At 34.1% G+C, this 16,533-nt stretch overlaps 1 protein-coding gene across 1 annotated transcript in view; it reads right to left on the bottom strand.

Moving 5' to 3' along the window:
* Nucleotides 1-10,282: 10,282 nt before the first annotated feature.
* The window catches only part of alpha-Man-Ia (alpha-Mannosidase class I a), a 67,940-nt gene continuing 61,689 nt past the window's right edge, over nt 10,283-16,533 (bottom strand). The window contains exons 7-8 of the mRNA XM_065365221.1: nt 12,827-12,943; nt 10,283-12,735 (exon numbers count right to left, since the gene is read on the bottom strand). Coding sequence (XP_065221293.1) covers nt 12,607-12,735; nt 12,827-12,943 — 246 coding nt within the window. The 3' untranslated portion in view covers nt 10,283-12,606. The remainder of the gene's footprint in view (nt 12,736-12,826; nt 12,944-16,533) is intronic.

The raw sequence follows: 16,533 nt of genomic DNA, 5'->3' as shown, positions 1-16,533 counted from the left end.
AAGGCTATTCTCATTTTTTGATGAAAAATGGTCAATTTTGGGCGGGGATTGTGCCAAATCTATTGAACGGATTTTTCTAGGGTTTGATTTATTTTGCTTAAAAAACATTCAAAAGCGAGGGTATGTCGAGATATTTTTGATTTAGGACATTTAATGGCTGTAATAGGGAACTGGATGGGGGTACTTTAGATGTTCACATTTCTGTTGGAAATGCAAAATTAGAAAATATGGCTACATACCCTCAATTTCATAGATGAAATATCAGTATTGGTGAACAAAAATTGGAAGAATTTTGAAAATTCACGGAGAAATTCCCGTCTGAAGTTTAGATGGGAGCGGGTCGCGGGACATGAGCACAACTAAATAAGTTCAATCGATTACACGCAGTCTTAGGAACGAATGATGAAAATAACGAACAAGTCGGTTTCATATTTCGACCCGTTGTCGAATTAGAACGCTCTCCGTAGAGTATACCCTTCAACTCCAATTTTTTGGCCATTGGCACCTCCTCTCCAAATTTTAGGACGAAAGTAGACTGACAATATGGGAATCGTTATCATATGAACCGAACTCGCTGAACACGAATATGAAGTTTGATTTGCAGTTGGATCCTTCTAACAGGAGAGGGGTTGCCCAAAATTTAGAGTTTTTGTCAAAAATGGTTCATTATAGCGCTATTTACTCCATGCAACTTCTTAATCAAGGTTTTCTTGAATTAAAAGTAGCCTACTTTTCAAGTACATGGTATCTAACTCAAAACTATCAGAAAGGTTTCTTTTTGGTGTCGATGGTTAAATTTTCATGTGAGTTACCAAGTACATTGAAAACATAGGTATACCTACCTGCGTACTATGTAGTACATTGGGTAGATCACGAAAAAAAAGAAAGAAAAAAAACTGTGGATTTTTACCAATTTCAGCAAAAACCGTCATTTTGAGTTGAAAGTTGTACAGAAAAATTCTGACTCCAGAAGTGCCCTAAAGGGAAAACATGTGCCCTAAAAGTGGGTGTATTTTCGGAAAACCCGTTATTTTTTTCACTGTAGTCCGTGTACCCAATTTGTTTTGAGAAAAATGACGATCATATTTGAGATTCTGCGTCCATTCTATGCTATTATTTTAAATTGTTTTTGTCAATTTCGAAAAATCCACAAAAATTTAGGAATTTTTGCCAATCTTCATCAATTCTTTGAAATCTAAAATATTGGCATCACTGCGTTCCAAAATATTTCCTCAGTTTCAGAAATATAAATTATCTTTCAATATTTTTTTGTCATTATAGCGAAACTTTTGCGAAGAAAATATTTTCAAAACACCAACTACTAATACCCCCTCTCCAAAAAAAGATTTACTTTTCAGTTGCTCAGTAGAACCCTAAAAGTAGCCTTGAATTTTGATGGCAATAGCATAGATTGACACAGAATCTCAAATACCTATGTACTTTCATTATACTGTCTCCTCCATATATTTTGAGTGAATACAGATTTTTTCAAAACTCGTTGAAGCATGGATTTTTTCTCCCCGAAAAAGACCCTTTTTTCGCTATTATGAGCAAGGGAGGGGGGCGGGGGGAGAATTTTTTGCCTCCGACATTTTTTTTAATGGTACCCAACAATATTTCATCAAAATTTCAGAAATCCGAGGAAAGGGGCATTTCACCTATTTTACCCAGGAATACCCTTTCAGCTATCTTGATGTAAGCACAAATACTTCTGCGCATGTAGTTTTACGATCACGCGGTGTAAATGAATTTTCAAATACACAATTCTGAGGTAAAATTTCACGCTGAACAACTAGGTTCTCTTCGATTTCCGCCATTTGTCCATATTTTTGGAGAAAAACGCAAAAAACGTGGTTTTTTGAGAGTTTTTTGAGCTTTTGAGCTTGACCCACCACTCCAAATGGCCGGGTGATGACTTCTATAGAAAGTAGACCTAAAGATACATATTTGACGAAAAAATCGTTTTGGTATGTTTTTTCGTTCCGGAGTAATGTCGATTTAAAGTTTTCTTTTGTCCCCCCTTCTCCTCCCATGCGATGAAAAATTCTGAAAAAATTCAGGGAGGTACGCCCATGTATCCTCTAACTATATTCGTTTACAGAATCAATTTATCTTAATTACGCGCTGATACAGAATTTTTCCCTTGAAAAACGCGTTTTTTGGCCCCCCTGACTGAGGGGGGTGTGGTGGGGAGCTGGCTATGGGCCCAAAATTATTTTTGGGGGGTACTAAACATACCCTGTGAGTTTCATCGAAATCTGAGGTTAAGGGCATTTTGCCTATCTTATCCGGGGGTACCCTTTCATTTTATAGAAAATGTTTATTCGTGTATAAGACCTAAGCCGGATTCGCAATAAACCTTGAAGCAAATTGAAAGCAATACCTAAGAGAAAAATAAACCACATGGTATACTTTCTCTCATTGGTCTGATTTGATACAAAATCATTAAATACATAATTATATACCCAACTCTCTTTTCTTAATTATTGGACTTCTCTACAAGAGTAATTCTCAAAAAAAGTTAAATTCGCGTCTATATGGTACATTTTTCAATACAGCGGGTTCAGCACGAATTATTATTTTTTGTCTGGTGCTGAGATTTTTAGCCCCCCCTTTCATTGGGTGTACATTTGATTTTATACCCAAATGTCTTTCGACTTGTGTTTCACGCACACGTTTTTGAAAATGAATGTTATAAAGTGTCATAAACTTGATGAACTTCATTATTTTTTGGAAAAGTTGACCCATTACCATCATCACGGAACACAGTAGGTATATTATTGTGCAATTTGCAATTAAAATAAGTCCGTAGCAAGCTTACATTCCAAATTTGAAAATTGTCACACAGTTTGTGCGCAAATTTTCGAGCAATTTTTAATCATTTTTGCTAGCTTCTGGTGGATCCAACATTTTTTCTGGGTGAGTGGCTGCACTGGTTCTTTGTTTTCATAGAAATGTTACCCCGCACGGTTATTTTAAAAAACTACTTTACAGCTCGCTCTGATCGTCCTTCGGCTTGTGTTTTCACATATTTATGCTAATGAACCCGCCAAAAATAAAAATTGAGAACAGGAAGTTATTCTATATACACGATAAGTAGGTACCTACACATTTATTACGTATTAAAAATCAAATAATGTCCAATAAGTAAGGCGAGAAACGAAAAAACCTTGAGATTGTCTTTCGGCTTGTTCAGCGCTAATTTGTCCATTGACGTGAGCCAAAAACAAAACACATTATGTATAGGAAGGCTACTACATACAACTTGTTACGCGGTCAAACATGTGTAAAAAATCTCTTGGGCGAATTTTTCATTTCTATATCTCATTTTTATGAATATTAATTTGGAATTTATTTCTCCCCTTTTCTTCATCACTTTTAATACAAAATATTCATTTTTTTCTGTGTTTTTTTGGGGGCGGGGGGTACTGCACTGCTACAATAGGATCAAACGGTGAAGGGTGAAACAAATCTGTGACTGAATAATTTAGAACTTCAAATGTACTTACCAATCGCAAATGATAAGTACCTACTGAAAAATTAAAAATAAGTACATACCTACACACTATCCGAAATTTCATCAAAACTCAATGTTTAATTTTTTATATATTTTGATAGTACTCGATCAATACCCCACAAAAGTCAAAAAATGTAAGAAAAAACGTTGTTGAAGCAAAAAAATGAAAAAAACAATGGTGATCCGTGAAATGATCCGAAAGTGTGTTATTCGGAATTCGGATCACGGATCGCTTCAGCCATGGCTGTCATCGCAGGATCACGAATCATTATACCGGACCCTGGGTGATACTAGGTGACACAAGCCGAAGGACTGATCTTCGGCTAGGGTAACAGTGTTTCAATCATTGTACCCCCTCCCCTCCCTGGGGACTGAATTTAGACCAACAATACCAGAAAATGGATCAGAGGCACCTATACAAATGATATGATTCTCACTTGAAATTTTCCAAAAAATGATTTTTGGTTTTCAAAATAATGCATATCGGCCTTTTTTCTTTTTTTTTTTTGAGAATTACCCAGAAACATGCCGAAAAAGACTATTTTGACCAAATAGTATAATTATGATACATATTTTCAAGCTGAAAACTTGTTTGTAGTTAAATTTTATCCCGGATATTTAAAAATATAAAAATAAAATAATATGCAGAACTCACCATCAAGTAGAAGTTTTTTTTTTTTTTTTTTTTTTTTTTAAGAACAGAGCAACTTTCCAACATAAAAGTATTGCACCACATTAAATGTACATACTTACACATTTAGCGGTCAAACTTCTGCATTTATGTGATTTTCAAAAAAAAAAATGACGTAAATTATCATGATTTCATCAGGTAATTTTTTAAAAAAAAATCAATTAATCATTTCCGAAAGTCACCTATTCCAAACTGCAATGTAGGTACAGGTAATAGGTATGTATGTATTTTACGTCACGCTTAAATAGTCTCCTGAAAACCAGGGACGAAACTACGGTGTCGGTATGGACTAAAAATTTGCCGATTGGCATAAGAAAGAAATACCAATTTTGCTGAATACTACTATAATGACACTAAATGAAAGATAGAACGATAATTTTGCAGATTGATATAGCATTTGAATAGTAGACATTTTAATTTTCCCTTTCAAATTTTTGGTACTCACTTCATTTAGAATAAGTGAGTCAGAATTCAACCGAGTGAAGCGATGGCAAAAATTTTCGAATGTACACATAATAAAAAAATTGTATTTTTTATGTGAGTTTTTTGGCTTAAAAAAATGATAGATAATTTTTTTCAGAAAATTTAAATTTGAAAAGGAGAGCGAAGAGGTTCAAGTGCAGCAAGGGCAAAAACGTTCGAAAATTCGTGTTTTGGGAAAATAAAAAACAAATTTAGATACGTACACAATAATTCAAGAATGATAATTTACATTCAGAAAGCTGTCCACTCGACCCCCTCCTCCCATACACACAGAAGATTAACAATGGTTAAATTTTTCACTGGAAAATTTTCAAAAAAATTGAAATTGAAAGAAATTTTACCAGCTAAACTGAAGTCACATACTATTTCAACACTGTTGCTAATTTCCTCAAAAATTGACTTTTTTCCGTTGTTTTTGTTGCGCATTCAAATTTTTCATTTTTTCATTGTCTTTTTAAAAAAAGTCACTACTTTTTTACTACTTTTACTACCACTTATAGATACCCTGTCACCCTGAATCTCTTTTTTAAATTTCTCAAGTTTTTCGAAATTCACCTAAATCCAAAAATGAACCGTGGGGAGGGGGCGTCCAGAACATGATGTTTCAATCTAGGTTGGTTTCGTTCAAATCGGAGACTCAATTGAAAAGATTCCATTATCACAGGATGAGATTGCGTTCAATATTTTATGATTGTTTTACATATATATTTTGTACAAAATTATGAGAAATTATGAGTTTTAATTTTTATAGATTCAATAAAATTATTTCAAAGTATACACTTTGAAGCTGGGAACTACGTCAAAACTTGATAAAAACAGCATTTTAAAAAAATGCTCAAGTACAGTATACATAATTATATTGTACTCATGCAAGCATCCTGTATTGGTGACAAAAGTGGTACATGTGTGAATCATATGTAACTGTCATCAATATTTAAAAGAATAGATACCTCTGAATCATTACAATTATGCAGAACAGCAAATTTACTGCGCAAATATGTCGCTTTATGTTTTACAATACGAGGAAACCACGATTTTTTCGAAAATGTTCTCTTTGAGTCAGTGGCGTGCACAGAGTTGAAAGATTACCGGGCATTTTTCATTCATGACGATACCACCACCACCCCCCCCCCCAGGCCAAAATTTTTTTCAAGTCAAAGACGAAACTAGACGTTTTATTTTAGGAAGGGATAGGGTCAAGCGGAAATTTTCCAACTGATTTGGAAAAAATACTTATTTTACCAAGAAAACAGTCAATTTTAAGAATTTTGCTGATTGAAGTAGTATTCAATTCAGATTTATGACTGTTGATGAAAGTTATCTTTAAAAAAACAACAAAATTAGAAGCTTCATATGGAATGTTGTATTGTGGAAAAGAGAAACAATAGACCCAAGCGAAGCGAGGGCAAAAGCATTTGAAAATTTGTATTTTGAGATGTGAAAAAACATTGACGAGTTCATTTTTTTGGCTTTAAAATATTCTAGAATTTGAATAAATGTTTTTTTAATTCAATTTTAAAAAGGAAAACTAAGTGAACGGACCCGAACAAAGTGAGGGGTGAAGTAAATTATTTGGTATTTTTTTAAACAAAAAGTAAATTTTTCTATCTTGGGCTCTTCAAAAGGTGAAAAAACATAAAAATTATTTAGCCCGAGCGAAGCGAGGGCAAAAGCCTTCAAAAATGTCTGATTCAAGTTCCAAAAAATTAGGTTTCTTTGTTAATTTACCCATGATAAATCTTGCGATTGATTTCGTCCATGCCAGAAGTAGATTATCAGCTTGTCACTGAAGATCTTATATGTATCTTCTTGTTCATTTTTTAAAAATTTTTCCAGATTTTTAATTTGATTTATTTTTTAAAAATTTTCAACTTGTAAACATTTTTTAATTTGAAAACTTTTCAGTTTATTGAAGTTTTTTTTTTTTGCAAATCAAGCATTCAAAATGTTTTGAAAATTTTGAGTATAGAATGAAAAATCAGTTTTTTTTTTGAAATGATTAATCAATTAAAATTTAACCAGCTTAGCACAAAATTTTGCATTTTTCAAATGTTAAATAATATGAGTATTTCTGGAATTTTTCTGTTAATTTTCATACTTTAGTTTTATTCTTAAAATTTTTGAAAGCATCATCATGAAGGGCCCGAGCGAAGCGAGGGCAAACGCTCTTCAAAATTTGTAGTTTGAAGAAGCAAAACTACTGTAATTTTGATACGAAATTCTAGTTTTTCCATCACTCACTCAGTGGCGGACTGGGTCGGTTTGGGCCCCCTGGTGGATGCACCGAATGAGGCCCCCAAAATTTTTTTCTTCCCCTTAAGAATCTTTCTCGTTCTGTTTTTTTCTCAGGTTTGGATACTTGAATGTAAGTTGTGCGATTGATTTTTACTTTTGTCTTTTTATTCAATATTTATTATGTAGGTATAGTAGGTACCTAATAGCAAAAAGAACCGATTTTTTTTTGAAGAGCGAGGATGAAGGAGAAATTTGCCATAAGAAAAAAATATCGAGTATGCCGAATTAAACGAACTTTTTAAAAATGAAATAAAAGATAAATTGACAATTTTGTCAATTGATATACATATTATGTAATTCATATTTGGGCTAATGAAAAATTCTAATTTCCCTTCTGAATTTATGAAAGTTTCAAAAAATGTATTTTTTTTCGATTTAGAAAAGTGATCGAAATTGACCCGAGCAAAGCGAGGGCAAAAGCTTTTAAAAATTTTCATTTCAAAAGGTAAAAACCGATGGTTTTGAAAAATTTGTTCACTTTTTTAGCACAAAATTTTAGAACTTGAAAAATTTCAAATTTGAAAATGAAAAGCAAACAGGCTCTGAGTGGAGTGAGAGCAAAATCTAGTTTCGAGAAATAGAAAAACAATGTTTTTTTATAGGTGAGAAGTGTTTTTTTTTTGCTGAAAAATTCCTTGAAATTTGAATACCTATCTACTCAATAGATTTTTATAAAAGTTCGATCTCAATTTGAAAAAAAACACACAGGCCCAAGTGAAGTGAGGACAGAAAATTTCAAAAATTTGTATTTTGAGTGGAAAAAAACAATGTTTTTTGTGGTGACTGATGAGTTTATTCTTTTGATCACACAATTTCAGAACTTGAATTTACTAAAATTGAAAATTTAGATTTTTGAAGAAAAAATCTCACAAAATTTTTCGTTGGAGAAAGTCCAAATATCATCTTTTTTTGGTTTGAACATGGCCCCGGCGCGGGGGGGCGCTTGTTGTTTCGGGACCCCTCACAATTATGAATAATTTGAGAAATAGAAGATAACAAATTCAGCCCGAGCAAAGCGAGGGCAAAAGCGTCTGAAAAAATGAGAATTTTGAGAATAGATTAGTGATTTTGTCCGCAAATTAACGATTTTGCCAATAAATTCCGAATTTTTAAAATATGAATGAGAGGGATATAATACCTCCTCAACCCCCTTAAATTCCCCCCCAGACTTTCTGATCACATTTCAAAATATTTGTGAAATACGACATTTACCTACCCATTATTTTTTTTCATTCAAGTTATAACTTATTTAATGTAGTACGTATAGAGAAGTACCTAATACCTATGGTACTATTCTATGGTGAGTGTGTGCAGCAATTATCAACTCGCTGTGTTTAGTGAAGTCAACGATATTATGGAATAGTTAAGAGTTGAAAACAGGGCGGTTCGAGGGGAGAAGGGTGCAAAGGGGCAGATCGCCTCGAGCCCACGCTTTCTGGAGAGCCCGTCAAAAGAAGGGCCCGCTATGAAAAAAAAAACATTTCCTTAAATTCTTGAAACACAAATTTTCGAAAGCTGTTGCCCTCGCTTTGCTCGGACTTGTTTTCTTTTCTTTTCCAAAATTAACATCCTGAAAAGATCTTTCAAATCCTAAAAATTTAAAAGCGAAACAACCTCCTCGCATACATATATAAAAACGTCGTTTTTTGCTTTTTTCAAAATACAAATTTTCAAAAACTTTCGCCCTTGCTCGCTGAGGCCACTTTGTTTCTTGTTTTAAAATAAAAAATTCACATTTGGGTCCTCAAAAATCCAAAACAGAAAATCTCATATAAATACGATATCAATCGGCTAAATTGTTATTATTTCCCTACATCAGTTGGAAAATTTTCAGTCAAACCCCCCCCCCCCTCAAACCGCTATATATTTTCGTTCCTAGAAATGTTCCCAAATCATATTTCTACCGCTGGTCTTGTACTGATAGGTTAAGGTATAAAAAATGAATTTTGTTGAGTAGAATTGAATATTATTTATAATAGGGTTAATTTATGGCATTTCAATGGCGGCACTAGTTTTTGATCACTTTTCGAAGTTCGTGTGAAACGACATTTGCCATTGCCTGCTTTTAAACATATCAACTGATCACGTAACACAACACTTCATCGCCATTCTTCATTCAAGTCATAATAGGAGGACATAGGTGGCCGGTGGGTACTACTTTGATAGCAGTATAAAGCAGTTTAATATTATTTCATTTCTACTTTGATTTAACAATTTATTTCACAGTAGATTTTTTGTCTGTTTTTTTTTTCCTAACTAACTCATTAAATATTTGCCTACTACCACCATCATCGCCGCCACCACCACCACCACCACCACCCCCCCAAAATTTTACCGGGCATTTGCCCGGTAAAGTATTAGAGTGCACGCCACTGCTTTGAGTGCCCAAATCTCCCCTTCAGAGACACCTCCGAAGCTAAAAATTTTTGTGGGTAAGTAACTTTCAGCTTCAAAATAAAGGTCTATACTGAATTAGGTCAAAATCCGCTGACTTTTTTTTTGGCGATCCACTTTAGTATACAGGCTGTATGTAGATGAGTTGATTCCCAATTGATTTTTTTGGAATCAGGAGTATGTAGTTGAATTGAGACCTTCCATGTTGAGTTGAAAATTACGTACAAAAAATGTTAGCTCCGGAAGAGCTCTTAGAGGGGAGATATCATTTGACATTCATGGTATTGTCGTCAAAATCCGAGACCATTTTCAGGGTTCTACTGAACGGTTGAAAATTTGCAATTCACTTATTTTTGGATAATTTCGTGTTTTGAAAAATGTTTTTTTTCTTGGCAAATATTTCGCATCAATTATGGCAAAATATTGAAAGATATCATTGCTGAAACTGGGGAAACATTTCGGAACGCAGTGGTGCCAATTTCTTGATTATTTTTGTCAATTTCAAGAAATCTAGAAGAAATATCAAAAAACTTGAGGGAGCGAAATAGAAGATTTTTGGATTTAAACGGTTAGGAGAAAATTTACAATCGTGACTCAAAATTGCAATCATTTTCCATGTTGAAAAAAATTATTGGATCCTTCGAGAATCAGTTTAAGGGAGGGAGGGGGTGGCGAAGAGGCAGAGTGGTTTGAAATTCAAGATTGAGAGAGGAAAGTGTACCTGTTTACTATCAAAATTGAGGTAAATGGATATTGTTGAGTATAGGGGTGAAGTGAAGGATGTTATACAGGGGGCTATATAGTAACATAACGAAATATCAACCAAATTGTTGGTTGACTAATGTTCGAAAAAAATTAGTAGTATAAACATATTTTTCTCAAATTAAACCCAACACAGCACGTTTTTAATTACACATTTTATTCACGTTCTCAACAAAGTACATAGACTACAAACAAATACACATGAAAACAATCATTATAGAAAAATTATACATTTTTTCAATCAGACGGAGGGGGTCAGGGGAGAGGGCATAACTTATACAACATACAAAACTATCTCATCATCGACTGCGACCACATCTAAAATGCGTCCAGTTACGAATTAAAAAAACAAACAAACAAACAAACTTTTAGCACGTATATTTCTTTTTCTTATAGAAATAAACAACCAGTAAGTAAATTAATTACTCTTGCATTTAAATTCCCTGATACAGTAGTTCGGTCTGGGTATACTCGGTTATCCTCATTCTCATTTTTTCATTAGTAAAATAAAATTACCCACTTAAAAAAATCATTCACGTGATTTTTCGTGACGAGGAAGACTTCCTATTCAACGTATCATTGTATTTTTCAAAATTCACAACATCCTCTGATTTCACTAGAGATTATAATGAGATGTTCTTTATCCTTACAATGCTCAAAAACACTTGTTATAGGGAAATTTCACCATTCAACTAATCTCATAGAAAGGAATGTCGATGGTAAAAATGAATTGGTTTATGGTTCTTAAATTTTAATACTAGGTAAGTATTTCAATGAAGTACAGAAAACCTAAATTTAAAAAAAAAATCGTTCAACGAACCAGAAGTAGAAATTAAAAAATTAATCATTAGCGATGTGCATCTGCATCTGCATCGAAAAATAAAATAAAAATAGGAAAAAATTGTACCCAAAAAATAAGTATGTAAGGAAAATAGATGAAAATCATATGTAAAATGAAAAACTTATTCGCCAAGAAATTTCGAGTAAGTAAAATGAGAGATAAGTATGAATTTTAATCTTACAAAAATTGTTAATCCGTTCACATATGGTAGGAAAATAGGTTCAATAAGAAGATACCCAGATACATTATCCTCTTTCAAAGTAGGCAAGGAAGGAGGGGAGAGAGGGCACACACACGTCGTACATTCGAGTATACTTGGTAATCTTTTGTTCGAGTCGCAAGTTTCACAGGGCAATATAAATTTCAAATCATCCGTCTAATAATTCGAAATAAATATCACATTTTAAAAAGTCACCTTTCGTAAACAAAATGATACATCGACGTTGCCATTTCCAAACCATAATCTCTTTTTTTCAATCGAGAGCTTATCATACCACATAAGTAAACCAATAAGAGCAAAACGTTGGTTAATCAGCTAATTAAAATTTATAAATCGTTAACTCTAATCCGATAAAAGGGGTCTCGTTCATTCAAAACCAATTCTGGTGTTTCGTTTCGAGTATAAAAAATGTTCACACACACACATAAGTAAAAGCAATAAATAATAATCATAATAAATGAAAGGAAAAAAAAAACAATAAACTAAAAAATAAAAAAAGCCCTTTTAAAAGCTAGCAACAACAACAATAATGGTAATACGACATAAAGATCACAATCACTGTCATACGAAAAAGAAAAAGAAATAATGAAAGAGAAAGAAAAACGAAAAAAAAATCTTATACAAAACATATAGAGAGAGAAAAAGAGAAAGATGAAGAAATCGAAACAAAGATACAGATAGAGAGAGAGAAAAAAATAAAAACCACGTAGTAATTTTTTTATAAAATAATACACGAATTAGGAAGAATATAAATTTGTATATCGAATACAAAGAGTAACGCTAGAGTATTAATTATTCCATTCGCGGCCTTTTTTAACATTTGCAATTCGGTCGCTGTGTTCTTAAAAATTAAGTTTTACAGCCTTCGCAGAATAATTATTCACTTAAAGTCTTAACATTCTCGAGAGAAAAAAAAATTGGACTACTTATAAATTAAATGCAACTAAATACACAATCTTACAAGGTAGGTAATATAAAACAGTAATTAAAATTATACGGTAAAACAACGAAGAAACAAAAAAAAAAAATTATAACAAGTATATCGTCGGTTACGCTTTTCTCAATAATATTTGTAGTTTTCGATCTTCTCGCGAGTCTTTTCAGCGACGACCAGCGTCAAATATACGTAATATCTTAATTCTCAGCACGTGTCTGGTACCTCAGCCTGACGTATTATTCTCGATCCTCAGGACCTTCGTAGACGAGCTTTTAAAGAAAAAAATCCACTGCACAGCAGGCGGGACATTTTTTGTACGAATACAGAACTCCGATTCGAGTTTTATAAAGGAGAAAATTACGAGTTAAAAAAAAACAGCGGCGTAGTTATATCGAATATAAGGTAGGTATTATAGGAAAATAATTCCATCGTCGTATCTCTCGTTGAGGGTATTTTCTCAGCGGTTTTAAGATGATTCGATTTTCGGTCTGTAATACGCGTTGTGTCCTTTGATCGGTAAAGGGTGAGCTTCCGAATTGAAAACCCACTCGTCGAGCGATATTAACGAATCGTCGCTGAATAGAAGGTATAAATACTGTAAAAATAAAATTGCGAGTTATTATTTTTTTACTTTTTTGGTCATTCACTCGTTTGGTCGATTGAGAATTGAATACGCGGTTAATTACCTTGAGCATTTCTGCCACGAAATAGCTCTGTTGGACGTCGTCTTTGACGGGCACAGCGTGATATACGTTTCTGATACCGGAATAGCCACCGTCTACTTTGCAATACGTTTCTAATGCCTGCAAGAAGAGTTTTGAGTGAGTATTTCGTTGAGAAAGGGTAAAAATACGAGTTTGAGATGAGATTAGTAGTAAGAAAATGCGGGTTCTAGCGCTTTGAACTGGTTTTCGGGAAAATACGATAAAATATTATGAAAGAAGCCGAATGCTAAGAAACTGAAAGGGAAATTAATTGGGGGGGGGGGTGTAATTAAATCTAGAAAGAGTTGTACAAAAACGTGTTTCAAACACGAATGCCAAATTCATTTGTTTTGGATTCAGTTTTTCAAATATGTATCCGTAATCCAATCATCAATTTGTGACGGTAGGGGATGCGCCCACAGCTTCCACCTAAAGGGAAGATGTGTTCCCTTGGAGTGGCAGCACTGACTAAGTAGTGCACTCTGTCGGATTAGTTCGAGTATAGCCACTCCGCCATTAGAGACGTTACAAAACGTTGAGTATATTTTCACTGGTGTTCCGGTTCGGATGCATTTCAGAGCTTCCACTTGCAATCGATATTGCAAGTGCTTTTTTTATAAATGCTTGTGCTTTTTATTTGTAACTTTCATCGCCGGGTTTATATCAGAGATGTTTACAATAAAATTGTCACATCATTTTGCGGTCTATGATCATTTTAGCGGTGTCTCGTCACCTTTGCTGTTCGATACTCTTTCGTAAGGATATCAGTCAAGTTTAGGTTCCCTGGGCTTAATATATAGTGTTCAGGCGTGGGCTCTCCCTCTGAATACCAAGGACGGTCCCACCCAACACAAATTTTTAAAATGTGACGTCATAAAATAGCAATAAGGCTCGAGAAATATTGAAAAATTGAAATCAAAACACAAAATTGGTCTAAAATAAAAGTACAAGAAGAAAAATATTCAATTCCATTTTTTTCTATGAGAAACTGAAAAAACGTATTTTTTTTAGAAAATTGGAGTTGAAAAAAAACATGTTTGAAACACTGTTTTTTTATATTATTAGGTATTTGTTTTAAACATTTTTAAAACATTTTTGTTTTGAACAAGCACAACTCTGATTCTAGATGGTCAATTTGATCATAATGTAAAGAAACTCTTGATTACTGTTTTCGGTCCAAGATGACTGATTTTTGGTTGAAGGTAGCCAATTTTAGTCGAAGATGACCGATTGTGCTCGAAGGTGGCCGATTTCGCTCGAAAATGACCACTCTTAGTCGAGGATGGTCGATTTTAGTCGAAGATAACCGATTGTGCTCGAAGGTGGCCGATTTTTCTCGAAGATGACCGATTTTGAACGAAGATGGCCGATTTCAGTTGAAGATCTGATTTTGGCGTCGACCGTATATAATGGACGAATAATTCAAATGGCAGGAAATGACGCCCACATTTTGGATGCAGAATCCTGGAAACGTTCTGCACATGCGCCAAACATGATGCTTACGGTGCTGGCGGAGAGAGAGACGGTTCCCTGGTTCAACCCACGTTCAACCAGTAAACCGTCTCTCTCTCCACCAGCACCGTAAGCGTCATGTTTGGCGCATGAGCAGAAGATTTCCAGGATTCTGCATCCAAAATCTAGGCTTCACATTTTGTCATTTTTTCACCGTTAAATTATTCGTCCATTATATACGGTCGACGGATTTTGGTCAAAGAGACAGATTTTAGTCAAAGGTGACCGATTTTGGTCAAAGACAATCGATACAAGTGGGAAACAAATAATGCATTTAAATCGAAGATGACTGATTTCGGTCAAAGATGACCAATTTTAGTCGAAGATGACCGATTGTGCTCGAAGGTGGCCGATTTTTCTCGAAGATGACCGCTTTTAGTCGAATGATTGCACAATTTTAGTCGAAGAACTGATTTTGGTCAAAGAGACAAGATTTCAGTCAAAGATGACCGATTTTGGTCAAAGACAATCAATACAAAAAAATAATACATTCAAATTGAAGATGACTGATTTCAGTCAAAGCTGGCCAATTCTACTCAAAGATGACCAATTTCAATCAAAGATGATCAATACAAGTCGAGGAAAAAAATAATGCATTCAAATTGAAGATGACTGATTTCAGTCAAAGATGACCAATTTAGTTGAAGATGGCCAATTTTATATTTTGAAGATGACCAATTTCACTCAAAAAGGCTGATTTTGGTCAAGGATGATGCATGACGACGGATTTTAGTCTAAGAAGACTGATGATTGTCAAAGATGACCAATAGCGGAAAAGAATGATTCATACAAATTGATGACTGATTTCAGGCTAAGATGACCAATATAGGTAGAAGAAGATGACTGATTTCAGCCAAAAATGCGACTAATTCATTCAAAGATGACCAATACAAGTAGAAGATCACTGATTTTGGTCATAGATAGAGATGACCCGTTCAAGTCCAAGATGACTGATTTCAGTCGAAGAAAAATGATGACCAATTTCAGCCAAAAATGCTCGATTTCAGTCAAAAATGACCAATTTTAATCAAAGTTGGCTGATTTTGGTCTAAAATGGCCAATTCAGTCAAAGACGACCTAGAGATGATCTATTCAAGTCAAAGATGATCCATTTTGGTCAAATATGGCCCATTTTTGTCAAAAATGACCAATTCAGTAAAAAACGACCAACACAAGTAGAAGATAACTGATTCTAGTCATAGTTGGAGATGATCTGTGCAAGTCAATGTTGACCAATTTTGGTCAAAGATGACCAATTCTGATCAGAAATGGCCAATCTAGCCAGACGTTCAACGCAAGTGAAGGTGAATGATTTCAGTCATACCCAAAGAAAAAGATGACCAATTTTGGTCAAAGATGGCCGATTTCAGTCAGAGACGGCCAATACAAGTCAAAAACGATGACTCATTCAAGTTAAAAATGACTTAAAATCAAAGATGAGAAATTTTATTCGATGTTGGCCAATTCTAGACGAAGTTTAGATGACCAATTTCGGTCAGAACTGAGTACTGACTGATTTCAGTCAAAGATGACAAATTTTAGTCGAAGATGACAGATTTCAATTGAGAATGGCCGATTCAAATTGAAGATGACCTATTCAAGTCAAAGAAGAAAAATCGATTCCAGATGACAATCAGATGACTAATTTCTGTCAAAGGTTATTGATTTTGGTCAAAGACGACCGATTTTAGTAGAAAGTGACTGGCTCAAGTTGAAGATGACACATTCAAGTCGAAAATGACTGATTCAATTCAAAGGTAGCCAATTTCAGTAAAATATGACCTAGTCACATCGAAGACAACTAATTTCGGTCCACGATGACTAATTCAAGCCGGAGATTCTTGACTTGAACAGCAAAATCAGAACCGGGGGGGGGGGGGCGAGCACCAGTTAGAAAAAGAAGTAGAAGACACACATGAAAACATTCGTCAAGCAAAATTTGAGGTATTGATTTTCATAACTAAAATTTTTGGAAATTTTTAGGACATGAAAAAAATTTAAAATTTGATCAAATCGAGTAAAAAAGCTAAAATTTGTTTCATAGACAATTATTATTGACCTCCTAAATTGATTCGTGATGATAATTTTTAACTTTCCTGGAGCTTTCAACCAGTTTTCCAGTTCTCAAAAAATTGTACAAAAATTGCCCAAATGAAATTAATAACCTACAAATACAG

The sequence above is a fragment of the Planococcus citri genome, chromosome 5 (assembly GCF_950023065.1).
Source record: "Planococcus citri chromosome 5, ihPlaCitr1.1, whole genome shotgun sequence".
In the NCBI taxonomy this organism is placed as follows: Eukaryota; Metazoa; Arthropoda; class Insecta; order Hemiptera; family Pseudococcidae; genus Planococcus; species Planococcus citri.
Note: the sequence above shows the minus strand (reverse complement) of the source record. Positions and strands in the feature narration are given on the sequence as shown.